Source organism: Pelophylax lessonae, assembly GCF_965119305.1.
Source record: "Pelophylax lessonae genome assembly, chromosome: 6".
NCBI lineage: Eukaryota > Metazoa > Chordata > Amphibia > Anura > Ranidae > Pelophylax > Pelophylax lessonae.
The window spans coordinates 279506820-279526725 of record NC_138773.1 but is presented as its reverse complement, the minus strand read 5'-3'; the positions used below and the strand labels follow the sequence as shown (position 1 = coordinate 279526725).

Genomic DNA, 19906 nt, shown 5'->3' with positions numbered 1-19906 from the left:
AACACTTTCTGTTGGATTTAATTTTTGTTTTGTTTTTTACAGCAGGAGGTGCTGTATGGACAGGAACAACTGTAGCTTGAAGGTAAACAGGAAGGGAGAAAAATATATGTCAGGGACATCCTTCCAATGTAGTGCTCAAAGGATGTAAGATGCTACTGGATGGCATAGCCCCCCAGTCTAAATATCACTTCTACTGTAGAGAATATTGTAGCAGTTGTGGGAACACCCCAATGCTGGCAGGAACAACTGAAGCCTCAATGTTGGCATGAAGGGAGAAAAAATTATATCAGGGAAACCCTACAAATTAAATGCTCAACATATGTAAAAATCAAGTGGATAATTTGACCCTCCAGACCAGGGGTTTCCAAACTTTCTAAACAAAGGTTCAGTTTACTGCCCTGAAAATTTGGGGAGGGGGGGGGCAGACTGTGGCCACGAGAGTAGAAAATGTCCTGGTATCAGTGGGAGTAAACAGTGTCCACTCTTTGGTTTCAGTGGGAGAAAAAATGCCCCATCATTAGTGTCGTGCGTGGGAAGAATAATGCCCCATCGTTGGTATTAGGGGGAGATACAGTGGACCATGATTGGTTTCAGTGGGAGGAATTGTGCCCCATCATTGGTGTCAGTGGGAGGAATAGCGCCCCATCATTGGTGTCAGTGGGAGGAATAGTGCCCCATCATTGGTGTCAGTGGGAGGAATAGTGCCCCATCATTGGTGTCAATGGGAGGAATAGTGCCCCATCATTGGTGTCAGTGGAAGGAATAGTGCCCCGTTCGGTTTGGCCCCCGGGCCACAGTTTGAAGACCACTGCTCTAGACTATCTATATCTAAAATATCACTTTAAGATGAAGTAACACTTTTAATAATTACCACCTACCTTATTCATAATATCTGCGTTGGATTTAGCCAGCACTAATTCCAGGGAGTCAGTGACACTGGTGAATCTGAATTTGTCTGGGTGTTGGCGATACTTCTTCTCACTCAGGATGTTTGATGCCCTCTTGTTCTTCTCATCATCCAAGGAACCAGAGGGTGCCCAGCCAATTCCTTTAAGCCATTGCAAGTCTGACTTGTAGATGTTCTTGAAGAGACACACAAAATTACATTTTACAGCATTCATTTGTTACATAAATGGTAAATTGCATTATTAAAACACCTAGAAGAAGTCTAAGCACAAACACTATAACAGTAAAAGGGTGCTAAGACTATGGAGCACTGAGAGTAGAGGTTTTTAGGTCAATATCTATATAGCTATATATACATTTACGTGACTTCTGTTGGGATTTAAAATAACTATTATTTGAAATAATAATAAATGGTTTTCTTACATCACTCTGTATTTCATACATCTTTCTTGCCTGTACCACATCATTCTGGTCAGGAAGACAAGTCCAGTTGTGAAGGTAATGTTTATAGTCAATGTCACTGACTAATGTCTGGCATTTCTTAGCCAGCAATATTCCCAGCATATCAACTGGGGTATTGAACTTGGTCCTCCATTTTTCATACTCCTTCTTGTACTCTCTGTCACTCTGGATTTTAGCCACGTGCATGGCCCATACGGATTTGGGATCATCTTGTAGACTGCGGAAACCAACATGGTGGCCTTTCTGCTTGCGGTAACCTTCTTTGTACTTGAACTGAAATAAGTTGTAAAAAGTTACAGAAGAGTTAATATCACAGGCACATTTATATAGGTAACTTTCGAAAATGCATCTGTATTGTATGGAAAAAATAAATAAAACAATTAGATTTATCATTTATATATGAGTTGCAATGTGCTCAACATGATGCATTTTAATAGGGGTATTTCTGTCCATTCAAAGTGACATTTTATTTGGATAGTGTGAAAAATTGTTGGAACTTCTTTGAGGTTGTTATTGCTATCTGTCATAAGGTCACCCTTGTTGGGTTTCACACTCACTTAACATTATAGGAAGTGAGGGGAAATCTCTCCAACAGCAACATAAACTACAAAAGAAAAAAATTGCATACAGTAGAGTGGGGAATAGTGAGAATCTCTGCTATGTTGGTATTGCTGGGTGTCAAATTTCCCCTCACTTTACATTCACCAGTACAGAAAGTGTTTAAACAGAATCAGTGCATAAAAAAATGTATAACAGCAATAAACCAGAATTGCAAACCTGACAAATTTTGTAACCCACTCCCAAAAACATTTTTATATAATTCCACCTAAATAAAATAGAGAATTTGGGGTTGGTTTATTAAAGGAAAATAGGCTGTTCAGTTTGCAAAGAAATTTTCATTTTGCAAGGGAAATTTCACTTAGCTTAGTGAATGAGGTGAGATGACTTTCTTCATTTAAACAAGTGCAAGCAAAAATTACTTTTTTTTTTTTTTCCTTTCACATGATTGGGTAGAGTGAATTGTCACCAAATTTACCAAGCAAAGGGAAAATCTCCATGAAAAGTTAACAGCCTCTTTGCCTTTAGAAAATCAACCAATAAAAGTGTAATATAATGGTAAATAATGCATATACACTAAAAAGCTATACAAAACAAAATTACTGCTGAATCTGAATTGTTTTAAAACATTCTCTGGATTGAATTTGAGTTAAGGATCCGTTGCCCCCACCGTGGACCCCCACCCCTTCCATTTGCCCTATCACTCTGCTCCTTCTTCTACCCTTTTTTTTTCTTTCTCTCTCTCTCTCTCCTCTCTTTTTCAAATCTTCCCTTTCCCCTCAGACACCCTAGGGTGTTTCTCTCCCTTTAAAAAAAAACAACAAATCCAAAAGTTTTATGGTGCGCGTTAATATTGTGGGTATGATAGCTTGCAAGCCATGTTCACAGGTTCTGATTTTTATATTCTTTACTTTTTTTTTCCACTAGCCGCTTCTTCATGGCATATGTATTTGGCATTATTGAGTTTCATCAACTTTTCCTCTCGATAGTAGTTTTGATTGGGAAGTAGACCTTTATAGAGCTAGTGACTAATTTCTACTGCAGTGCAATCTCCTGTAAACCCTTTTTCTATGGCTTTCTAAATTTGTATTGCTGAGGATTGTTCTTCATGGCCTATTTGTATCTATTTATATTATCTTGTCATGTTGTGTTATTTTGACACATACTATTAAATAAAAAATTGAAAAAATATATATATTACAGGGAGTGCAGAATTATTAGGCAAATTAGTATTTTGACCACATCATCCTCTTTATGCATGTTGTCTTACTCCAAGCTGTATAGGCTCGAAAGCCTACTACCAATTAAGCATATTAGGTGATGTGCATCTCTGTAATGAGAAGGGGTGTGGTCTAATGACATCAACACCCTATATCAGGTGTGCATAATTATTAGGCAACTTCCTTTCCTTGGGCAAAATGGGTCAAAAGAAGGACTTGACAGGCTCAGAAAAGTCAAAAATAGTGAGATATCTTGCAGAGGGATGCAGCACTCTTAAAATTGCAAAGCTTCTGAAGCGTGATCATCGAACAATCAAGCATTTCATTCAAAATAGTCAACAGGGTCGCAAGAAGCGTGTGGAAAAACCAAGGCGCAAAATAACAGCCCATGAACTGAGAAAAGTCAAGCGTGCAGCTGCCAAGATGCCACTTGCCACCAGTTTGGCCATATTTCAGAGCTGCAACATCACTGGAGTGCCCAAAAGCACAAGGTGTGCAATACTCAGAGACATGGCCAAGGTAAGAAAGGCTGAAAGACGACCACCACTGAACAAGACACACAAGCTGAAACGTCAAGACTGGGCCAAGAAATATCTCAAGACTGATTTTTCAAGGGTTTTATGGACTGATGAAATGAGAGTGAGTCTTGATGGGCCAGATGGATGGGCCCGTGGCTAGATTGGTAAAGGGCAGAGAGCTCCAGTCCGACTCAGACGCCAGCAAGGTGGAGGTGAAGTACTGGTTTGGGCTGGTATCATCAAAGATGAGCTTGTGGGGCCTTTTCGGGTTGAGGATGGAGTCAAGCTCAACTCCAAGTCCTACTGCCAGTTTCTGGAAGACACCTTCTTCAAGCAGTGGTACAGGAAGAAGTCTGCATCCTTCAAGAAAAACATGATTTTCATGCAGGACAATGCTCCATCACACGCGTCCAAGTACTCCACAGCGTGGCTGGCAAGAAAGGGTATAAAAGAAGAAAAGCTAATGACATGGCCTCCTTGTTCACCTGATCCGAACCCCATTGAGAACCTGTGGTCCATCATCAAATGTGAGATTTACAAGGAGGGAAAACAGTACACCTCTCTGAACAGTGTCTGGGAGGCTGTGGTTGCTGCTACACGCAATGTTGATGGTGAACAGATCAAAACACTGACAGAATCCATGGATGGCAGGCTTTTGAGTGTCCTTGCAAAGAAAGGTGGCTATATTGGTCAATGATTTGTTTTTGTTTTTGAATGTCAGAAATGTATATTTGTTAATGTTGAGATGTTATATTGGTTTCACTGGTAAAAATAAATAATTGAAATGGGTATACTGTATATTTGATTTTTGTTAAGTTGCCTAATAATTATGCACAGTAATAGTCACCTGCACACACAGATATCCCCCTAAAATAGCTAAAACTAAAAACAAACTAAAAACTACTTCCAAAAATAGTCAGCTTTGATATTAATGAGTTTTTTGGGTTCATTGAGAACATGGTTGTTGTTCAATAATAAAATTAATCCTCAAAAATACTCATTTGCCTAATAATTCTGCACTCCCTGTATATATATATATATTTTATATATTAAATATATACAATATTGTTTAATAACAAAACAAATCAATTTGAAGTGAACATGCTATGGATTGTAAGCCCTCACAAGCGGGACCCTCTGGGCCCTATTGTATTGAAAGTATCGTAACTGTACTGTCTTTCTTTTTATTTGTATAATATATATAAGCAGATAATACATGTACCCGATATAGGTCTTTGGTTAAACTAACCCTCATCAAAAAGAACCTGGGGAATATAAGTTCTAATATACAATTTCATACATGATATAATATATAAATGATCATAAAATAAATATTTAATTATATGCTTTCTAGAATACATTGAACTATAATTTCTTTTTTAGTAAATAGTGGAAAATGTGCGTGAAATATGTTAAATTACTTAATAATACATTTTTGAATAATCAAACAAGATATAATTGAATATTACTGTGTAAACCACAGATTATATTTGTAGATATCTTTTTATGTGAGACTACATATAGATCTGGATTTTTTAAAAATATTTTAAACCTGTGAGAAAAATACTGCGTTGATCAACTCCAGCTATATATAATGTATGAATTAAGAAAAAAAAAAGGATGCACCGGCCTAGTGCATTATCCTTAATATAAAAAGCTTTATTGTATAAAAAATTATACTCACAAACATACGCTTGGCAAAGACATATTTCATCAAAGTAACTGCAATGTCCAAAGTATCACATAGTAGATATAATGTCGTATGATATCATGTCTAACTGTATAGGTAAAAGGGTTGAGACACAGCTCAGTTGGCTCTGAGGAAGCAGCGGTACCTCAAAACGCATTAGCCAGCTACTGTGGACTTTATATCTACTATGTGATACTTTGAACATTGCAGTTACTTTGATTTGATATGCCTTTGCCAAGCATATTTTTGTGAGTATCATTTTTATACAATAAAGCCTTTTATATTGAGGATAATGCACTAGGCCGGTGCGCCCTCTGTTTATTTCTTAATTCTAGTGTATCCAGACACCCCCAGTCTTGTGAGGGCAGTAAGGTGGCATTTATCCGGATTTGCCTGGATGAAGAGCCTAGAGCAGTGATAGCGAACCTATGGCACGCGTGCCACCGCCGGCACGCGGCGCCCTGTCCATGGGCACGCGAGCTATAGTTTTCTGAACAGCTCTGGGCACACAAAAGCTCCCTACACTTCACTGGGAGGAAACAGCGCCCAGTGTCCACGCACTGTCCTGGCACTGCCCTTCCTCCAGATCACCCACAGCACTTTGACTCGCTGCGGGACAAACTCACAGACCAGCAGAAAGGGCGACCAATCACTTCCCCCAGCCGTGGGATGAACAGCCAATCAACTGGGTGACCAATCACCTCCCGCGTCCAGGGAATAAACAGCCAATTGACTAGCACGGGAGGAAGTAGGCGCTTTTTATGCCCGGGGATTGCCGAATGCAGCTGCTTCGTTCCATTGGGGAAAAAGGACAGAGACGAGTCAGGAGCTGCTGGTAATGAGCTGTGGTATGTGACCGTGTTCTGTGCTATGGGCATGTGTAATGGGTGTGTGGGCAGAGAGGGAGCCTGATGGGCTACATGAGTGTCACTGCACCACTGCCATACCACAGCAGAAGGGGGAGGGGGTGGTGAGCTGCAGAGGGGGAACCAGATGTGTGATGGAGAGGAAACTGTGCCATGAGCTGTATGGAGGGGTGGGATGCATGGTGAGGAGGTGTGCTATAAGTTACATGACAATGTGTAATGTGTAGCTCACTGATGTGATGTGGCCGGACAACAGAGAGTTGTGAGCTGAAGGGCGATACATATTATGTACTAGAAGTTTACAGTGTGATGGAGATGTGCGATGTGCTGCATGGCGATGTGCTGCATGGTGATGGATGTTGGCACTTTGAAATATATAAGTTGGTTTTGTGTCGCAGTTTGGGCACTCGGGCTCAAAAAGGTTCGCCATCACTGGCCTAGAGTAATACTATTGCGGGGCCTACCTTCAAGCAGAGGAGAGTTGTGTGGTGTATATGTTGACATATAATGTTTGACCTGTCTGACAGCTGAAACGTGGTAAGCAGTCTGACAACATAAACATTCTCCTACTTATAGATAGGCCACCTTAGTGTCACAATGCATCTCACACATTTTTTTTACATTTTTTTATATACAGTATATAATAAAAAAAAATCTTACATCACTGGCAATGTCCCTTGAAGCTCTGGCAGCCTTGATAGGAATAGCATCGGCTCGCAGGTCATAGCCTTTCTTCTTGTTCTCTTCGTAGCCGGATTTGTAGAGTTTCTGTTAGATACATTTTATAGGTACATCATTTACATATAAAGCCATTGTTGGTATAGTGAATAGAGCATTATAGAATGCGTGTTTAAATCTTCAAAAATAATATCTTACTATATAGTTCGGACAGCTTACAAACCAAAGACCTGGAGTCAGATATATAAAGTCTAATTTCTCATGTTAAGTTATGTAAGGTATAAAGTGTAGCACTTACAAGTATTTACTATCTCCTAAACAGTATTTTTTTTTTCTTGCAACTATAAACTTACAGTAAATTGTGGCAAGTCTGGAATTTATTCACGCAGACCTAAAAAGTGCAGTATTATGCCTTCTAAGAATTTATCATCACATATGGCTGTGTATTCTTCTGTTATGCAGCAGCCTTTTATATTATCCTGGGCTACAGAACTAGAATTCATCATAGCAGTCCATACCGCTTAACTAGTTAATGGTTGCCACTGGTCTCTTTAGTGCTGGGGTCTGAGGTTTAACTGTAATAACAGCCTTACCTACATTAAACCTGTATGTCCTCCTGGTGTGCGTGACTGCATAACTTTTTTTGATAATACATTATAAGCCCATTGGGCAAGGTCTTATGGGAATGGTTTCCTGTGATGCATAAAGTAGCATGCCCCCGATCGGTGATATCACATGGGGGCAGGGCCACCTGGTGATGTCACTGTGTGGCACCGCCCCTACATTTTTTTTAAGCAGCGGAAGGCAGGGTCGGGAGCCAAGCTTTTTTTTTTTCGGGTCGGCGGTGGTGGCGGGCATGGTGATTGACAATGGATCTACAGTGGGGTACATATTTTTTTATATTTCATTTTTCAATAAAGGACTTGTCAAAAACTGCCTCCTGTCTTTTTTTACACTACACTTTTTTGTGGTGAATGGGTAGGGGTATTATGTACCCCATACTCATTTACATGGCGGGGGCAGGATCTGGGGGGGCTTCCAGATTGCGATAATCCCCCACCCGCAGACCCCCACAATCACTGGCCAGGGTTGTGAGGAAGAGGCACCATGGGGACAAGGTGCTTTGGGAGCACCCTCTCCATCTTAAGGGCATGTGGCCTGGTATGGTTTGGGGGGGGCGCACTCCCCCCTCCCCTTTCCTGACCTGCTGGCCTGCATGCCGATAAGGGTCTGGTATGGATTTTGGGGAGTACCCCAAGCCATTTTTTAAAACATATTTGCATTGGGCTTCTCATCAAAATCAATACCAAATCTGAAGGGCCTGGTATGGATTGGGGGGGACCCCACACCATTTTTCTTCTTAATTTTTCATTCCTGCAATTCTTTTTTTAACATTCAGCTGTCAGCGGGGAGCTGATGACTCATCGGTTGTTAAGGAAGCGACGGCCGCCAGCTTCTTAACAACCATGACAGTTACTGGTGGCTAAGGACACCGGTGGCCACCCGTTCCTTAAGAACCAGTACACATACCGCGTGCCTCAACCACTACTTAATTACTGCATGCATATAAAGCAGTGATAAACCGCTGTTTTTTTATTTATATTTTAACCTGCAAGGCAATGTCATAATGTGCTAGTATGCATCACATACCAGTACATTATGTGAAACATACCTTAAATCAAAGCCCTCCAGCTGCACGCTGTCACCGCTGAGGGCACTTGTATCTTCACCCGGTCTTCCTTCCAGGTTCGTAGACTCCCGCTGTCTGAGTGGCCGGAGTCGCGATGATATCACTCCCATGCATGCGTGCCGCTGTTTACAGCACAGGACTCTGAAGGGACGGCACGGTTATGCTGTTCATTTAGAGCACATGCACTGGTGACGTTACCGAATATATGTACAGTAAATATCTCCTAAACGGTGCACGTTTAGAAGATATTTACAGTACCTATAAGTAAGCCTTATTATAGGCTTACCTATAGGTAAAAATCATGCATGGGAGTTTACTTCCACTTTAATTGTTATTTTTTCCTTCTGGGAATGGAGTTTAATGTCCGTTCATGCGGTATTTACCAAACGTTTTTTCAGCGTTTTGTGGTAAATACAGCAAAATGGTATAGTGAATTGACAGTTTCAGAATCACATGCGGTATCTAGGAAAAATGTGTCTGGACACCTACATACCGCATGTGATCTGGTTTTGTGAATGAAGCCCACTATATTGGTTTCATGTACGCAGTACTTCCTCTGTACTTACATCACTGATATTGACCAGGTTCGCCCTTGACAGGAGGATTTCGGGAGTGTCTGGCATGACATGGATCTGTCTCTTATCCTTTTCCCAGGCTTCTTTGTAAAGTTTCTGCAAGAAAAAAAAATGACATTAATGTAAATAATTTTTAGAAACTTAGAGTGGAGTCTATCAGAGGTGTCCTGCCATACCTGGGTACATTTTTTTGTCAGATATGAACAATGCTAACATATATGTGCAGCAATTGCATAGTGTATACTTAAAAAATTAGTGCAGCAGCAAATTAGAACTGACTGCTAGGATACTAATCACACATTTCCACAGACACAACAAAATCTTGTTCAAAGCTTTCCCACAGATGTGTAGGCATTGCAAAGTGGGTGTTTTGCTCAGTATTGGAGTGGTCAACTCTATAAAAAAAAAAGTCCTTGGTTTTGGAATAGGATGTGAAACAAGCTGATATAGGTTAGGTTCCACAAACATTTGACCATCTAGTGTATGCATCAGTGGAAGTACAATTGACTGCTACACTGACAAAAATGGCATTTGTTAGAGCACTAACCTAGTTAGCTGAAAAACAAGTATTTAAAGTGCTGTAATAAACTGTGTTTGAGTGATTTTTACATCTAAATTATAACAAACTGTTTTTTTGTATAATCCTTTAGTATATTACATTTACATCTACAGATGTATTTGATGTTATTTGGCTATTTTAAATGTTGATAATATTTAAATACACTTTGTTTAAATCTATAAAATGTTAAAAATAAATATTTTAATAATACATAAAATGTGTACATAACAGAATTAAATTAATGTGTTCCATTTACAAACAGTTTACCTGATTCATGATCTGAGCATTATTCTTGGCCAAAACCAACTCCATAGAGTCAGGCAAGCTTGTAAAGTGGAAGGTGTCTGGGTGCTGGCGGTATTTCTTCTCACTGATGATATCCATGGCTTTTTTGTTCTTCTCAGCTTCCTGAGATCCATAAGGAATCCATCCTACACCCTTCATGAATTCATTGTAGTCTGCCTTGTAGACATTCTGAAATAAGGAGCAGAAACTGAATAGAATCCAAGTTTCCAGTAAGCTGTATAGTAAGAATGCATTCCAATGGAAGATATGGCCTCCTCACAATCAACACTTACATCACTTTGTATCTCATAGCCTTTTTTGGCTCGGACAAGATCTGTATGGTCAGGAAGACAAGTCCAGTTGTGCAGGCGTCGTTTGTAGTCAATATCGCTGACCAGGGTCTGGCATTTTTTGGCCAATATGAAGCCAAGCATGTCCACAGGCATGTTAAACTTTGTCTTCCACTTCTCAAAGTCTTTCTTGTACTCCCGGTCACTCTGGATCTTGGCCACATGCATTGACCATACTAACTTAGGATCATCTTTAATACTGCGGTATCCAACATGGTGTCCCTGCTGCTTCCTGTAGGCTGTTTTGTATTTATACTAAAATAAGAAAAAGAAAGCATTCATAAAAGTCATTGCCTTTATATAATAACATCTTAGCTTTCAGTTTTTTTTTTGCAAGATAGTTCAAGTCCCCATTAGGTAAATGGGTGTTACTCAAATATCCTATTACCAAAGAGGTTTTGAGCTCAACAGAATACAATGGTAGAATTACTTTTCAAATGGGTTCTCCACCCAGAGCAGAGATTTTAATTATCAAGCAGCTTAATTTAACTATATTCTGGCAGTGAGATGCATCCTCATCCTGAAATTTACCAACCTGTCTTGGCCAGTTAAATGAAGGGGAGGAGGGGGGGGGGGGGTACTTCTGTTTCCTATTAACAGACAAGGCTGTAAAATGTGAATTATTGCCTCCTGCTTTGTTATGACCTTGATAAAGAATCAAATTAAAAAGTTTTTTTTGAAGAAAACTCTCTGGTGAAGTGATCTCGCTGAACTCAATGAGTTATAAAAGATGGCAGCGGTTGATTAAACCCATACCTCTTCATAACTGAAAACTTGTGTGGCAGGCTGACCTTCTGACACCTTGGGTGTTTCTTACACTCGTTTCTTAGTCATTTAGATCTTCCGAAGAGATATTTTCTAAAACTGGCCATACATATAAGACAAGTGATAGACACTGCTGATTTTCATTTAGATCACTCAATGAACTCACATTGATAGCAGCAGTGCCAACTAGTCAAGTTCAGTTTGAAGACATTGTATATATGCTATATTCTGCCCACCACCACCAACTATCCATCCTCTCCATTCCATAAATTTGTATGCTTTGGTCAACCAAACAGGCAGTCCAATGATGTCTTTATAATCATTTGTTCTTGATTGTCAATGGTAGCCCTAATTAAGTACAACAATTATACAGTCATACTTACATCACTGGCAATATCTCTTGAGGCTTTGGCTGCTTTAATTGAAATAGCATCCGGTCTTAGATCATAGCCCTTCTTAATGGTTTCTTGCCATCCAGATTTGTATAGTTTCTAGTACAAAAGAAAAAAAACTGTTAAACTTTTCAGAATCTGTACAAAACTTTACAGTGTATGAGACAGATGCAAATGTCGTATCCCAGTGGAAGAATTTATATTACTCTATTGCTTAGCTTGTACATTCAGAACAACAAACATGACAACGGGCTTCATTTAGAACAGTGAACTATATATTTCAATGTTTCAGATTCCATCTGTTAACTAGAATAAAAATGTAGTTACTGGGTAAATGAAGTAGATCTGTCATTAAATATTTATGCCACATTGACTGATGGGAAGTGGGCAGGAAATTCCATCCTCTGTTAACTACTTGAGGAGGTAAGTACTTTTTTATTTCTTTACCATAAGAGTAAGTAGGTGATGAGGAAGGGAGAGATGAGTGAATTGATTTGCTCAGTGAATCAGGGTATTTTCTTTCTATATTCAAGTTTTCCTAAAGCTGTCCGTTGCTGGCTGAATCTCTGTTTCACTTATGACTATCTAAAACAAGGAACTATTCAAAATAGGAAATACTCTGCCACGTCTGATTCTTTTTTGGATGACTTTAAGATCCATCCTATAGTATTGAAAATTTTCATATTAAGGTTAAATGTTTAAACTTTCGTTGCATTTATTGTGTTATTGTTGCTGCACATAGAATGATATAGTCTGGCTAGGGGAAAAGATGCTCTAGTTAGGTATTTCCAATAGCTACCAATTGGGCTTCAGCTTTAATATTGTGGAAAGATTAAACAAAGTTAGTCATTAGTTCCATTATTGTCATAATTTACTGCTTTACACTTTTAATGGATCTGCACCCAAATCTGAATTTAACATAAAGGAACTTGTTTTAAAGGATAACACAATATCATTCAGCTTTATATAGAGATAGGCAGTTTTCATAATACAGTTTGAAGTATAACGTTCTAAAATTTAGCAATAGTACTCACTTCACTCAAATTGATCTTGTTCTGTTTAGCCTGAAGAATGTCTGGTGTGTCTGGCATCACATGGATCTTTGTCTTATCCTTCTCCCAGGCATCAATGTATCGGCGCTAATAAATATAAGATAATATAAATTTGCATCACAAAAAAAATCCACAGTGAATATAATATACTATTAAAAAATATAAAATATACAATATATAAAAAATACAATATACAATATTAAATAAATTATAAAAATTAAATAAATTATGACATTTTTAATAGTACTAAATATAATAAATAATTGAAGAAAATATATGCAAACATTAAATATTGCCTTCAAAGATAGGTTTAATAGCAAAGTGTTACAAGAAATTGTTAAAATGATGGCACCTATGCCTATAATGTATCATTTAATGTAATAACTTACTTTATCCATAGTGATAGCATTCTGCTTGGCTAAATCAAGATCCATGGAATCCATATGCTTGGTAAAGGAGAACTTGCTGGGGTGTTGGCGGTATTTGGCTTCACTCAAAATCTGAGAAGCTTTCTTGCTCTTCTCAACATCAAGAGAGCCGAGGGGAGTCCAGCCCATTCCTTTGTACCATTGATTGTAGTCTAGCCTATATTCATTCTGCAGAACAGAGATTAAGACATTCTTTAAACCTTACAAAATACTCTCATGCAATGGAATTTTTTTTTTAATACAGTACAAATATTGAGTGTGTGTTTTAGGTCAATGCAGCTGGGAAACTATATGAAGAAAACATAACGGCAAACTTAGAACCCTTGTGAGTTTGTTTTTCCTGTCTGTGCCTTTATGTCCTCAAAAATTTCTAGTTTCTTGTCCTGGTGTCTGGAGGTGAAGAATTAGGTGAAAATCTCTGCAAAATCTTCCACAGAGCAAGAAACAAAAATCTGATAGAAGTGCAAGTTCTCTTCCCTTCTTTTTTTCAAAATAAAAAAGGTAGGCTAGAGTTTTTTTTTTTAATCTTAGCAACAATCTTGATTACTGGAAAAGGATTTCCAAGAAAAATTGAAGTGTCTTTCTAAATCCTATAAATAAATATTTTGGATAGATTGCAGTATTATTAATATCCCTGTCTCTCCTAACTGGGGAGTTTCAGCCTTTCAAAATCTTGGATTTTCCCTTTCTTTAGCAAAATTAAAAATTTCACAATTGTCATTGGAACAGGAGGCGAGGAAAAATCAAACGGTCACACCTTTTCTGGTGACAACTATCTAACAGGTGATTTCAGTGACTTTGAATACATTTCTTTATACTTCCTGTTGTGCCTCTAGGGAGTGAGGGTAAATCTCCCTAACCCCACACAGACAGAAAAACTCACAGTATAAGTAAGAGTTATAAAACTTGTATATTGCTTCTAATGCAAAACAAAGTGTAGGCTTTACATAAACTTTACATTTCACATAAAGGAGTTGTATTTTAGCAAAAATATAGTTGAATATATTTATGCAGAAATTATAAAACCAATCAAGGCTAACAATCCATTTCTGCCGATTATATTTATTTTTCTTTTAGTAATGTGCAAAATGTGTCTGATATGTAGTCCGCACATGTTTTATAACTGTGTCCATGACCAACATAAAGCTGTTTCGAGCATATTTTTTCTCATCAGCACCCAATGGCTGCTGTGAGATCTTTAGTAGTAGAAAATAAAATTCTCTAATTGACTTCAGTTACTTACATCACTCTGGATCTGGTTCATGTTCTTGGCAAGCCTGACATGCATGGCGTCTGGCAGCAGGATGTAGTTGTGGATGAGATTCTTGTAATGGGCATTTGAAGCAATATTTTGGGCCGCCTTTGCAGCCATGACGCTGAAGGTGGTAAGTGGTGTGTGGTATTTGGTTTTGGTCTTCTCATACTCCTTCTTGTATTCGCGGTCGCTTTGTAGTTTGGCTACATTCATGAAATGCACCAGTTTGGGGTCATCCTGAAGGCTGCGGAATCCCACCATCTTTCCTCTGGATGATTCATAGGCTTTCTTGTACTTATACTGTGAATTAAAAAAGAATGCATGTTAGAAATCTGTAACATAATGTGAAACGTAAGTTAAAAAATTGCCATCAGGATAGCTTTTATTGCTGAAAAGATGAATGTCTTCTCTGCAAACAAAATTTCTTACCTTCCCCCTAAAGTTTGCACCCTGAGCTGAGCTTGCCTTTGATCCAGGATGAATTAACTTCCTTCCCTTTGCAAGAGTTATGACATCCCCACCGGCCAATCAAGGTGGAGATGCCCAATCCAGATGAAGGTTAGGCAAAGATTTCAGAGATGGCAATTAAGTCATAGATGTCCCAGCGCTGGACGGTGAGCAAGAACTTCTGATTTAGTTCCTCTTTAAGCTGGCTAAATGAATGGATTGGGTATATCTGACAAGTATTTTCTTGCTGTGCTTCTGCACCTTAACTGCAGGCAATGGGGTTAATTTACTGAAGACAAACAGACTGTGCATGTTGGAAGTGCAGTTGTACTCTACAAATTCAGTTGCTCCAGAGCTTAGTAAATGAGCCAAAATGCTGCTGATGTCCATCATCCAATCATGTTCAAGAAAAAATGCAGTGTTTTTTTATTTTCCTTGCATGTGATTGGGTATTCATTATAAAGTGAAGCTTCACCTCATGTATTAAGCTCTGGAACAACTGCGCTTGCAAAGTGCAACTGCACTTCCAAAGTGCACAGTCTATTTTTCCTTTAGTAAATCAACCCCAATATATTCTGCAATATTGTTCCTGCTCTGGTGTTGATGGTATATCTATTTTATTGCTGTGCTGAATGTGATTGGGGATTATTTAAAACCAAGGTCCAGTTTTTAAGGATCCCCCCTCTCTATAGGGTTGATTTACTGAAGGCAAATAGGCTGTTAACTTTGCAAGGAAATTTTCACTTTGCAATAGAATTTTCCCCTAGCTCTTAGAGAATGAGTTGAAGCTCTGCTAACTTCCATTACCCAATCGTGTGCAGGCAAAAAAAAAATTTTAATGGGTATTTTGTGCAAAGTGTATTTTTTTCACATTCACTAAATTATTATTTTGCAATTCTTTTCAAAAGAATAGCTTAGTGAAAATTCCCTTACAGAATGAACAGCCTATTTGAATTTAGTAAATAAACTACTATAGGTACTATTTGACCATTATCACAGGAACAAAAAGTCATGAGAAATCCAAAATGTTACAGTTCTCACCAGAACAAGAATACAAGAGAAATCGTCCAATGGGAATATCTGTTTTAATGGTCACTGCCTAAGGAATTTTTCTCTTTATTTTTGAGAGATCTTGTTACTTTCTGGGCAAGAGGTGAAGAGAAGAAGTGGCAAGCAGTGAGGACCGGTTCACACTGAAGCAATGTCAGACATTGGATGTGATTCACACCGCGCTGCTTTGGAAATCATGTGCGATGTCTGTGCGATGCAAATTCAGCCATACAGATTCCGTCCAAACTCATGCAGGACCCATTTTTCGGTCCACACCAGAATCGGATCGCATGACTGTTCACACCCATACGATCCGATACCTGTCCGAATTGACAGTTCGCACTGCAATATGCGAACTAATCTGGGAGTGTCATTAACTTTATATTGACACTCCCAACAGTTTGCACATGACAGTGTGAACTGCCTGCGAGTCAGGTGGGATGCGGGAACCTGTATTGGATTCCCAGGGTTCCCGAATCGCACAAGTGTGAACCGGCCCTGAAGAGAAATCTCTCTAAAAGGACACAGACATAAACCCTGACAACAGTGCTTTTACCTATTTTATCCAAAACAAAAAAGTTTTTGCTTTAAAAAAAATGTATCTGATTTGCTGTGTTGGATAAAAAAAGAGTAATAGAAGACCATAAATATGCTCCCTTCCTGTATAAAATGCAACTCCAGACTCTCTTTGGAATGTAAAAACCCAGATGCTTGGTCAAATGATTACTAAAAGATTACCTAAAGAGGAAAATTAGTCATACTGATCCCTGATCCCTCCTTTATTAAATAGTCATGTGCCTAGGCATTCACCCACTCTGCCAACTCTAAAGGGGAACCTACATCAGCATTTTCTTCAGGAAAGATTAATATTGCTGCCATTTTTTATATGCTTCCTAGCAAGACAATTAATATACTGTAGGATTATGTTAAAATTTGAGTACAGATTCACTTTACGTAAAAAACTACAAGTAATGTATGAATATATGCAAGGGTTTAATCTTGATTTACAGCACAATCCTTCACTAGGCCACTTGGTGGTAGTCTTTTACTGCAAAGAAAGAAATATTTTTCTTGAAGAGATAATTCAAATAAAAAAACAAGATCAATATAATTCATGGTGAGATCTCCAGTGTCCTGCTTTCTACTCCAACTAACATATCAGGTCCAATACACAAACTCCTTTCTGGGGCTCACCTCACCACCTGTTTCTGGGACCTTCACACCTACTACAGCCCCCTTCCTGCTCTATCCTACACTCTCCAACCCGCATCTTCAATCTCTCCCTCTCCATCAACACCTTTCTCTCCCTGCTCAAACATGCACTGGTTACCCCCTTACTTAAAAAACCCTCACTGGACCTTACTTGTTTGAACAACTTAAGACTCAACTCTCTGCTCTCATTTGCCTCCAAGCTTCTTGAACACCTTGTCCACAACCATTTGAGTTGCTACCTCACTGATAACAAGCTTCTTGACCCCCTACAATCTGGTTTCCAGCCGCAGCATTACATTGAAACTGCTCTACTTAAACTCATTGTCGACCTACTACAGTAATTGCTTAAACCAATTGCCATTACTCCATACTCATACTTATACTCATACTTAGACCTTTCCACTGCCTTTGAACACAGTCAAGCACCCACTTCTCCTCATTAAACTCCACTCCCATGGCCTCCGTGACTCTGCTTTTTCCTGGTTCTCCTCCTACCTATCTCAGCGCACCTTCAGTGTCACATACAACTCTATCTCCTTTGCTTCTCTTCCTTTTTTCTGCGGAGGTACCCCAAGGCTAAGTCCTTGGGCCCCTCCTATTCTATCTCTGCACTTCTTCCCTGGGTCAGTTGATAACCTCTCACAGCTTCCAATACCACATCTGCACTGGTGAAACCCAGATCTATCTCTCTACTCACCACCTCACCCCCTCAATATTTGCACATATTGCAAATTTATTAAGTGACATATCAATATGGATGTCACACCATTTCTTCAAATTCAGTGTGTCTAAAACTGAGCTTGTAATATTTCCTCCTCCCCATTGCCCTCCTAATGATTTCACCATTGAGACCAATAGCACAATTACTGGTCCCTCATCCAACACTAGGGTTCTAGGTGTAATCTTAGACTCTGACCTCTCCTTCAGGCCCCACATCAAATCACTGGCTAAATCTTGCCGCTTTAACCTATGCACCATTTTCAGAATTTGCCCCTTCTTAAAGTGGTTCTAAGTCCCAGTAATGAATTTTGAACAAAGCACATATATCTGTAGCGTTTACTCTCTCCAATGCTCTGAGTGTCATTTCTCTCTGGTGCTTTGTTCCTCTGTTATTAGCAAGAGTCAACTCTGAGAAGTTTTCCGGACACATAAGATAAAATTTGTGGCAGGGAGAGAGATAACCACACAGCTTATCTATTCAAAATACAGCTCTGCATGTTCCTTCATTCCTCTGAATATGTGGAGGAGGGCGTGACCCTTTCCTCCAATCAGCTTTCACAGAGTGTATAAGAGCAATAACTGCAGCTCTCCACAATCTCGTCTGCACTCACAAATGCAGAAGGATTTCATCACAATTGTGCTTATTTGAAGGGTTGTAGTCATGAGAAGGCTGCAGATAAACAAGTAAAACGTTTTTTGGGAGGATTTGTTTAATCTCTGTGTATATGAGGCTGTTCATTTCACTGGGTATATGAGGGGGTTTATAACCACTTTAACTAATGACACCACAGAACAACATATGCACTCCCTGGTTGAACCCCCTTTTTGACTACAGCAAAGGCCTCCTCATTGGCCTACCTTTACACAGGCTATCCCCCCTTCAGTCTATAAAAAATTCTGCTGCTAGACTTATACACCTTACTAACCGATCCGTGACTGCTGCCCCACAACATACAAAGCCATCCACAACACTGCCCCCAGCTACAATATCAACCTCAGCTGCAGATTTCGCCCAAATTGTCCTCTCAGTTCCTCCCAAGACATCTTTCTCTCTAGCTCCCATGTTACCTCCTCCAATGCTCACCAACAGGACTTCTCCAGAACCTCTCCCATCCTCTGGAACTCCCTACTCCAGTATGCTAGGGTATCTCCTACCCGCCTTTAGCCGATCCTTGAAAACTCATTTATTCAGGGAAGCCTACCTCACCTCCACGTAAAACTGTACTTTGCAGCACCTCCATCAGATCAACTCCCTGCAGCTATTACCTTTTGTACCACCTTCACTCCCTTTAGATTGTACACTCCATGAGCAGGGCCCTCCTATTCCTTCTGTATTAAACTGTATTGTAATCGTACTGTCTCTCTTTATATTGTAAAGTGCTGTGCAAACTGTTGGCGCTATATGAATCCTGTATTATAATAAAAATAACTGTTAAGCTACCCACTTATTAACAGCACATACAGAAAATATAGAACCTCTTGTTTTTTCTGTGGCATAGCTATATGGAGATACACTTATTCACACTAAATAGACATTGCTTTGGCCAGAAAATTAAAACACACACTTACCAGTTTATAGCCCATGTCACCGTGTCATTGCCATCTCTAGTGATATGGTTGTTGGTGATTAATGACGGCATTTTATCATGCCATTGTGATGTAACGAACAGCATATGAACTGGGTATGCACAGTTCAACTATTTATATTAGCACATATGTGACTGCAGAATAACCTGATCTATGCATGTGCAGACAGTTTGATATTCCACAAGCCTGTTGTGGATATATCAGCTAAAGACCTTAAAAATAATGCGATAAACAAAAGAGCCAGCTACTCAAACGGATAAAATCCAATCTTCTTTATTGAAAATGATGTTGGGGTAAAAAAACAGGAACAAAACAGTTAACAGGTTTCAGTCTATGCAGGCCTTAGTCCTTTGATAATGATTAAGGCCTGCATAGACTGAAACATGTCAATTGTTTTGTTCCTGGATTTTTACTCCAACATCATTTTCAATAACGAAGACTGGATTTTAACCTTTCAAGTTGCCAGTTCTTTTGACTGCCATATACTTATGGCATTGATAAGGTATTTAACCACTGAAAAATTAGGTCTAAACCGGAGTGTGTATCTCCAGTAACCTAAAACAGCAGACTATAATTGCCAAAGCAATGGAGAAAAAAAATAAAGTAAAATAAAATGTAGTCTTTATTATACAATATTAAAA

General features: G+C 39.1%; 1 protein-coding gene across 1 annotated transcript in view; it reads right to left on the bottom strand.

The window, feature by feature from the left end:
- The window catches only part of NEB (nebulin), a 284716-nt gene that overhangs the window by 169875 nt on the left and 94935 nt on the right, over positions 1-19906 (bottom strand). The window contains exons 41-50 of the mRNA XM_082261121.1: positions 14238-14549; positions 12956-13162; positions 12549-12653; positions 11506-11613; positions 10301-10612; positions 9990-10196; positions 9155-9259; positions 6881-6988; positions 1330-1641; positions 879-1082 (exon numbers count right to left, since the gene is read on the bottom strand). Coding sequence (XP_082117247.1) covers positions 879-1082; positions 1330-1641; positions 6881-6988; positions 9155-9259; positions 9990-10196; positions 10301-10612; positions 11506-11613; positions 12549-12653; positions 12956-13162; positions 14238-14549 — 1980 coding nt within the window. The remainder of the gene's footprint in view (positions 1-878; positions 1083-1329; positions 1642-6880; positions 6989-9154; positions 9260-9989; positions 10197-10300; positions 10613-11505; positions 11614-12548; positions 12654-12955; positions 13163-14237; positions 14550-19906) is intronic.